This window comes from Buceros rhinoceros, unplaced genomic scaffold (assembly GCF_000710305.1).
Source record: "Buceros rhinoceros silvestris isolate BGI_N320 unplaced genomic scaffold, ASM71030v1 scaffold9000, whole genome shotgun sequence".
Lineage (NCBI taxonomy): Eukaryota > Metazoa > Chordata > Aves > Bucerotiformes > Bucerotidae > Buceros > Buceros rhinoceros.
The window spans coordinates 40,455-49,540 of record NW_010387850.1 but is presented as its reverse complement, the minus strand read 5'-3'; the positions used below and the strand labels follow the sequence as shown (position 1 = coordinate 49,540).

The 9,086-nt window shown below is 36.2% G+C and overlaps 1 protein-coding gene across 1 annotated transcript in view; it reads left to right on the top strand.

Annotated features, from left to right (window-relative positions):
* Positions 1-9,086, top strand: part of PRIM2 (primase, DNA, polypeptide 2 (58kDa)) — a gene marked incomplete at its 5' end in the record, with an annotated part of 30,540 nt that overhangs the window by 920 nt on the left and 20,534 nt on the right. Inside the window, 2 exon segments of the mRNA XM_010136694.1 lie at positions 325-418; positions 5,373-5,493. Of these exon segments, the coding sequence (XP_010134996.1) occupies positions 325-418; positions 5,373-5,493 (215 nt within the window).

The following is a 9,086-nucleotide window of genomic DNA, read 5'->3' as shown; positions in this document are numbered from 1 at the left end:
AGAGTAAGTAAAAATCAAAAAAGGGAACTCACTTGCACTTGAGTTTTTTACACCATTCAAGAATTATGAATAAAAGTAGAGGTGATGAAATATTATCCCTGTATATTAATGTTATAATATTATATGTATATCCTGTATAATATTGTCATTTTGTCAAAGTTGTAGGATTTTTTTGTGAGTATAAATTTCTTTCTTTAGGAGAAACCCTTTTAATAGTTTTGCATTTATAGTCTTAAAGATAAGTGTTAATACACTGTTGAACAGCAGTAATAGATTAATCGTGGATTTTTAATCTCAGAGAGATTATTTCTCTGAAATAATAATAATATGTTCTGTAGGCTTTGGCTGAGGATGATTATGAGGCAAGAAGAAAAGACCATATCTCTCATTTCATACTGCGCCTTGCTTACTGCCAGTCGTAAGTAGTTTTTAGATTATGCTGTACTCTTATTACTGGTTTTAATTGTAAACAGATAATACATTGCTGTATTATAAATGTTACAGATAAGAGTTGCATGGCTACTAAATAGAAAGGTAGGTTCAAACAGGGCTTTTTTGCTAGGAACCTAGTTTCAACCATCATAATAAGGATCAAAATTAATATCCAGATTTTGTAATAATTTTAGAAAAAGAAGTATTATAAACTTTTGGGGTTTATGCACAGATTTTGATTTGAGTTCTTTTGACATCTTTTTTGAGATTAAAGCACACCAGGGTTTAAGTGTTGGTCAGGCATTTGTAGTGATCAGTTTCTTTGTAGTGCTTATTTTTGTTACGTAATATTTTTATAATCTCCCTTAGTCATACTGGTCCTGCTGATTTTTACAAGAAAATATCTTGCTTTACCTGTATTGTAAGTTCTACCAAACCCCTCTAAGAGGTAGTAGCCTTAAGTAGCCTGGGTCTAAAAAGCCCTGGAAAAATGTTTCTTATTATGCAGCTAGTGACATTTTGAATAGTCAGTTTGGTTTCCTTTATCCTCTCTTGTAAAACTTAACTTTAAGCATTTATTTCTTTAGATTGGACTATTGCTTTTCTGCAGGAGATGAGACACTTTGAGGGTGTTGGTAGTAACGCATTTGAAGAAAGTTCTGCTATTCTGGATGGTAGAATTGTGTGCTGGCAAGAATATGATTTGGAATTCAAGAGGCATCTATTTTTGGTTGGTCTGTGGTTTCAGGAAAAATGGGTTTGGGTCAGAGAAGGCAGTACAAGCCACATAGCAAAAGCGTGAAGGTTGGGTATTTGGTTCAGGAGTGGAATTCAGTAAGCATTGTGCACTGTGCTGAGAAGGGAGGAAGGCATGTGTGAATGACAGTGGCTACCAGGCTGAGTGAAAGGCTGCCTCCGGCAAAAATAACTAAGCAGGAACTTTGCTAAACATTTACCTTTGTCACTGATGTGATAACATTTCTCCCCTGCCCTGCATCTCTATAATGGCTCTGAAATCTCCTGGAGTTAAGGATAGTTGTAGATAAGTGAACTTCTTTCTCTTTCTCTGCAAGCTATCTTATTTAAAAGAAATCCTTGTCTTTTGTATGAGGGTTTTTTTTGACTGCAGTGCTTGCTTAGGAAAGAAGTGGGTGTAATGGTCCCTGTGTTTCAGGGAAGTATCTTAAGAACTAGGCTACAGGCAGGGCAGAGGTGGGCAGGTTGTTGTAGATAAACTACTCTGGAGAAATGTATACGAGCTATTTTGGGCCACAGAATCAACAGCGAAGCGTCTGGCTTTGTAGTCTAGGGCGAAAGTCCCCTTCTTAGAGATGAGAGGTCTTAGAGTGCCAGGACACTCTTGCAAATGTACTTTTGTGTTCTTGTTTATATACTGACAGTGTGATTCAGCATTTCAGTTAAGCATCTTGGTAGTCAGTTTACACTTAAACTAGCTTGTTTCTTTGAAAAAACTAAACTAAACTAGCCTTGTTTCTTTGACAAGGTGGACTTAATGCTTACTTGTAAAATGCGAAATAGCATCTGAAGCACTGTGAGGTGACCCTGTGGCCAGCATTCTTTGTTTTTCTTGAAAAGCACCTATTTAAGGGTGACATATTTCTATGCTCTAAAACTGACATGTTCCTCGAAGGATAAAACTGAGAGGCAATTTCTCTTAAGTTTTTTTCATATTAGGTTAGAAAAATAAGCTTGGCATAAGTCACTAGGCTGATTGATGAAAACTATTAAGGAAGGAATGTTTGAAAAAGTGCGCTTAAATAGACATAACTGCAAAAGAGGTTGAATTCAGTTCCCCGTGGTTTGCCAGCCAGTTGTGTTTACAGGCTTGTTTTCCTGCACCGTCGTCTTTTTAAGTTTCCAGTTGGCCAACAGCGCCACCCCGGGGTACAAGTTCACATCAACTTCCTTTTCTAGTCTGCATCAATCCTCACTTGTAAATTGGGTTGTCTTGTTTTAGTTTTAACATGGTCTGAAATTGCCAACTCCACCATTCTTGGCAGTTAAATTTGTAATGTAGTCATCATTCATTGATTGTTCTTCTGCCTTCTGAAATCTAAGACTAAATTTAAAGCTTGTTCACATATGGTATTGCTAAGATACGGTGTGTGCTCTCTTGAGTAAACAGTCTCATTCTTACCCTTCTTTCACACCTCATGTAATGTTGCTTGTATCTCTCAAGACTGGGAAATAGAATAGTTGTTTCATTCACTTTGATGGCAAGCACAGCTCTAAAGAGAAGTTTACTTGTTGGCCATGACCATGCATTTCTGCTTCTGTCTGTTGCATCTCTCTTCACTTTATCAGATTAACTATGAAGAATCTTGAAAGTCACAGGAGCGTAATCTTTACTTACTTAGGATGGAAGAAATAAATCTTGCCTCAGCTCTGACAGCGAAACTCTTCTATTCAGGAAACGTTCACTGTTCAGGAAAAGCACACTTCTGTGCTTTTTTTTTTTTTTTTTTTTTGGTTTTTTTACCTTAAAAAAACCTTAAAGGAAACGTTCACTGTTCAGGAAAAGCACACTTCTGTGCTTTTTTTTTTTTTTTTTTTTTAGGTTGTGTCACATAACAAAGACCTAAGTTCTTTATTAGATTTGTTTGCTGAAATTTCTGCCTCTTACACTGACTAGCATTTACTTTTGTGTGCCTTCTGTACCCCTTTCCATCTACCTTTTGAAACTTAAGACTCTGAGGAGTCCTCTGGTGTTGGTTGCCTAGTAAAACAGAGCTCTAGCCCGTGCCCAGGCTTTTCACAAGTTAACATTGAGTTGTTGGTAACTGAACTCTCATATTTAATTGTGGAATGTGAACTCCTAGTCTTAGGTTCTGAATTTAGGAGCATTTTCACATCTTTGTGAAGTAATTCTATGTTGATGCTTTATAATTAATATGCCAATCTTTCCTACTCCTCCTTCTGGGGTAAAGAGGATTTCTTCTTTTTCCACCCTGAGTGCTGTTCCGTGATATAAAAGCCTGTTCTTTCATGTTATTTTGCTAGTTTGGAATCTTCTGATCTGACTTAAACTGTTAAGTGGCAAAACCCAAGGAGGCATTCCTAACGTCTGTTCTTCAACTACCTGCAACTGTCTCATCTTCAGCCACAGCTTGGTTAGTTATCTAATGACCATGTTACTGCTTTTCAGTTAAGCTTGTGGTTTTGATCGTAGGTATTATTGCTAATGCGTGTCTGGAATGAGAGTGTACAGTTCTATAAAACAATAATAATGAGTAGAAGATGTGATTTGGGTTTAGGAATTATGCAAAATATTCTGAAGACTTAAGGAAAAGAAATGAACAGAGATAATGTCCTAATGATGATGTTCCTAGGAAAGTCAGTTTTAAAGTATATTCTAGCAACATAAGCTAGTTTGTCAACTGAAGAATCCAGGGAGGTGTGGGTATTATATTAGAGATAACAGTAATATTTTCTTCTTTTGATAACTTAAGTGGGATTACAGCCTTTGATCTACTTTGCTGAAGGAAAGGAGGAACAAGAGACTGATTAGCCTCCAAAGTAACTGTATAGGCTTGATTACTTTTTTTACTTTTCCTTAGGAAAACAAATGCAGTGTAAAGCTGATGAATTAGGATAAAACTTGTCACATCCTTGGATTTTGTTACTGTCCAAGATGATCACAGAACTGCAGAAGATCAGTCATGAAGACATTAACTTCCATTTTAAGTTGCACAGTTATTAATACATGCTAAGCACTGAGACTCTCCGCAAGGTTATACTTTACAAAGCACCTCAACAGAGCCTTGCCATTCCAATTCCATTCTTTGGCGTTCTTGCCATGCCAAAGAATGATAATCGGAATAATAATTACTTTTTTCCAAGCCGTATTTCAAGCAGAGGTTTTGTCCACAAAACCACAAACAACTCTGTATTAATTCGCTGTTCCACTATGGGAAAAGGTGCTTAAATATTGTAAACAGAATGTTTAAGACTGCAGTATTTCTGTGCTCTATGAATTGTCGTGGCAGTAGCCCACAGTGTAGCTCTTGGAGGACAGTTTAAAAGAATGCTCTGAAATAGTGATAGTGTCATCTGCATTCTGTGCTTGTATGTACCGGGGGAGCTTTTGGTACTGGTTTTCTGGTACCTACTTGCTATAGCTTTGAGTGATGTGCTGGTGCCTGGGAATCTGTGCTGTGGTGTAAAAAGTAATATGAAACTGGCTTCAGCGTTGTTTGCTTTTATGTTGTCTACTGACTCTTGTCCCTCTGTTCTTGTTTGTTCTTCTACTTTCTCACCTGCAGTTGCTAAACCGTATTTCTCTTCTGAAAAGTCTTAGGTGTTCTGTTTGTGATCCTCACCCAAGCTGATTGTGATATATTTTCCTGTTGCCTGCTGCTGAGCTAATTGTTGCCTAGCATAGAGCGCTGTCATTACAGTGCCTGAGATGTGTATGTGTTCCTTCATCTGGACATACCTAAAAAATGACAATTAAAAGAAGTAGGTTTCATAATGTATTTGCCTCATCACATTGATTGTGATGTTAATTGTGAAACGAAGAAATACTGTGCCATGTTGAAGAAAGCAATGTGTCCTTTAAATTTTAGCTGCAGTTGGTTATTTTTATGTAAAACAAGTAAGAAATTGTGAGTAACATTTAAAAGAGACTAACAGCTTTGATAAGTATAGAACAATATTTAACATTGAGGTGGATTCCGCAGTCATGCTTTTTTGTCTATTGTCTCTTCACAAGACTTTTCTGATTGAATGTTCCTTACTGAAGGTTTCCTGCCTTCTCTTTCAGGCTTCTCAGTTTGTGTGTCCCATGCCAAAGTCAGTGTTACATTTATTGCTGTGTTGACTAGGTTTGGCATCTAGTTTATAAAGAAAGAGAGAATGCAGAATCAGAAAATGTATTGTGGGTTTGGTGTTTTTTTTTTTTTTTTATCATTCTTTTGCAGTGAGGATCTCAGGCGTTGGTTTCTCCAACAAGAAATGGATCTCTTGCGATATCGTTTCAATGAGCTAACTGAAGGTTTAAGACAGAAATTCCTGGAACATGTTAACTTATCATTTGAAGCTGTAAGTATGTTACTTCCAGTATTTGTGTTATGTTGCATGTTCTTGTTGTTTTTTAAATTCCTGTTAAGATAGTTTTAGTACTTTTGTTTAAAAAAAGTGCAACTATGGCTTTAAAAAAGCAACCACAAAGAACTTCTCAACTTGTAGAATAGTGTACGTGCCACAGAAATGAGGGTTAAGTGATGTAATTTTGTGCTTCAACAAGAGAAGCTCAGTCTGCTTCAGTCAACTAACACTTAACTGAAAAAATGCATAATTACAAAGGTAAGTGAACAAGGTTTACAAGAGCTGATCAGAGGTATTTCTGAATCAAGATTCTAGATGGGTTAGATCTAGTCTATGTTCTTCAGAGACGGCATTTGTATGTCTCATCTGTGCATCAGGGCAAATAGCATTCAGGTCAGAACTACCTTGCTTTCTTCTACGTGTAAGCGATGAGTTGCGTGATAATTCACCTTAAAGGTTTCAGTAAAAAGAAAGCGATGGCTGCATTTGATTCTAACCTGAAGTCTGTGTGTGCGACCCATTCTCATCCCATCACTGACTTCTGTTGGAAAGCAGTTTTGGTCAATGTATGTCTTTATTTGTAAACTGTGCTCTCTGCTCTTTGCAGTCTAGTAACTACTTTTAAGATGTTGCTTTCTTGCTATAGTAACCAAAGCCAACCATGGTGATCCGGGGGCTTTGTACATCATACTATTTCATGAATATTGACATCTGGAAAACTACATGATAATTAAAAAGACATGCATTCAAGGAATTCTTAAGGTAGCTGTTGAGGACATAATTAAAATTTAGTAATAAAAGTACAAAAATCCTGTATGGATTGCTCAAGAATGTAACTTATTGTGTAATTGCCACTGTGGGTTAAAAATAATAAGCTTCTACTTGGCAAGTATATTTTTGACACATAGCTCTGTATTTGTGCATGCTAAAAATCACAGCGATTTGCTTATTTGTGCATATTATGTGAGTTAACATCTGGAGTTACAGATGTGTATCATGTAACCAAGACTATGATTTAGTTTTTAAAAAGATACAGTAGTTAAAAATTGCCTACTGTGGTGAAGGGTTTATATATAATTTTAAACGAAATGCTGTACAGTTAAATAACAGCATTATTGTTACATTGACTGTGTATACATATGCACATATGTATAAATGATACTCTCTTCATTTAATAGGCCTTTTGATTTTGGCCCATTAAGTATATGCTTTGGAGAATGTAGAAAGTAAGTTGTGTCCAAATTCAGAGTAAACTTCAATTAACAAAAATTAATGCACAATCATCACTCTGCTGAAGAGTACTGCTTAATTAGAAGAACTTAGATATTCTAAAATAGGTGAGTGACATACATTATGTGTTGCTGGATTGAAAGATCTGACATCACCGTATGTCGATGATGAAAGATGACTTGTTCAGTGTTGATAATGCATTTGTCTAGCTAAACAGTAGCTGTTTGAAATGTTTTTCTTTGGTTCAAGAGACCTTTCAGTGAACAGTGTGTTTGTGGAGCTGTATTTCTGTTGCTCATTTCCCACTCTCATGTTGTCCTGTCATCACAGTTCCAGCATTCAGGCTTGTGAAAATAAATTGTTTGCAGGTTGCTGGAAACAGCTAGAACTATGGCTCGGTGCTGTGCTATTGAATATGCCTTCAATAGTTCCAAATGATAAGAAGGTATTACTTTCTTATGCCTGTTGAGGCAACAAAGCATCATTTCATTGCAAATATACTTTCCTGCTTCTACTTCCCCCCCCCCTTCTAATTCCAGTGGAAATTTAAGCAAAACTTATCCTTGCTTGTGCTGTTGTGTATAAAACATTTGAATATTACTAAGGAATTCCATATGTATTATCTGAAACAGATCTAAACTCTATGGTGCTGTGTAGGAGGCACTGAGAAGTAAGTCCACTGTAAAAGCAATATTCTTTTTCTCAATGTTTTATTTGTAAAAGTCTTTAAGAAGGAAATGAAGATGAACTATCCTTTTCATGCTTCTTAGAATTGACAATATTTTCATGCCTTATTGGGAATGAAAATAACAAGATGGAAATAAAATTTTGTCCACCTGTTGGAAAAGGGAATGACCTTTAGGAAAAGGAATTAAGTTCTGATGTTACGTTTCAGTTTTGTATGATAAATGGGTACAAATTCTACTACGGAATTTTAATTGCTTAAGATACCCTAAGAAAGTTACTTAAATTTATCAAAGAGAAGAGAGGCACTTTGCATATTCTAGGTTCTGCATTTCTGATTTGTAATCTGAGGCTGGAGCTGATGAGGTTCAGACCTTGGTGTAGTCTGGTATAGCTGTATCTTCAGTTAACAGTTCTAAGAACTACTATAAGAAGCAATTCTCAGTGTCTGGTAAAAGAACTGATCAGCTTTTTTGTGGGAAGGAGGCATATAGTGAATTGTCTTACACAGTCACAGTTATCTTAATTTACAGCACCAACAAAGTGAACCTAGCATTCACCTTTCCTTTTCATGTTTGCTAACGTGCATGAGAAGGTGAGATGTGTATTCATACAATTTTTTGCAGGGGTTTTGCACACTAATTCCTGAGATTTGGAGATTATGGGTTGAGAATTATTGCTTTATAGAATCAAGAAGTCTTCAGTCCCACTCGGATAATCCTTAAGCGGCTGCTGAGATCTTCTTTGAAGTCTTTGGTGCCAAAGATCTTATTTAGCAACTTTTTGGAAAGAATGAAGTTGTTAACAACTAGAAGGAAAAAATGTCAGACTCTGATTATTTTTTTACATGACAGTTGGCTGCAGAGAGGTTTCTGATCTCATGATTAAAGAGAATTTTAATTGAAGAGCAAGTGCTTTCTGAAACTAAAAATAGAAATGAAATTTAATGAAAATGAATGTTTTAGTTTTTATAATAGGATTTCTTAAGTCCTGTAACTGACATATGTTGCTGATGGGAAAGGGTTTATAAAATAAGTAGATACTTGCTCTGAGGAGTTTTACCTGATTTTAAAGATGCCCTTTACTTGCAAAAGGAAAGCTATGAACTGTTGAAAGTACTCAAAGATGAGGACTTCAGTATAATGAATTTGTGTTCGAACATACATAGAATTATCATCATTCAAAATTTTTACGACATTTGAAAAATAAGCTTCTCTACATGTATAAATCATGGAAATTTGAAGCTTAGGTAAGTTCTTCCTCAAACTGTTTTTTAGAAAGATGTCACTGGATTAAGTTAGTCCGTCCTTATTTCTGTGAGAAGCCTGTCAAACCTGGGCTTTCTGGAAAAGAAAGGAAGTTTGCTCTGAGTTTGTATTTGAGACACAGGTTTTGCATTACTAACAGGTAGATTGCATTTTAATCGCTTGTAGAAAATGGCTTTGCCCAACCTGTCTTCTGGCAAGTGTGGAGAATGCTTGGACTGGTGCTGCTCAGACTCCTAGAACATTGGTTTGGTGCTCAAAATTTTGCAGTACTCTAAAATATTAGTGTTTATATTATTCTGCCCATTTATGCCAGCATGGGCAAGAGGTAGAGTGTGTGGTATTGAATAAAATGTCAAGAAAGGAAGAGACTAGAAGGAAAGCAAGAGTAAAAGTGGGACAGCAGGA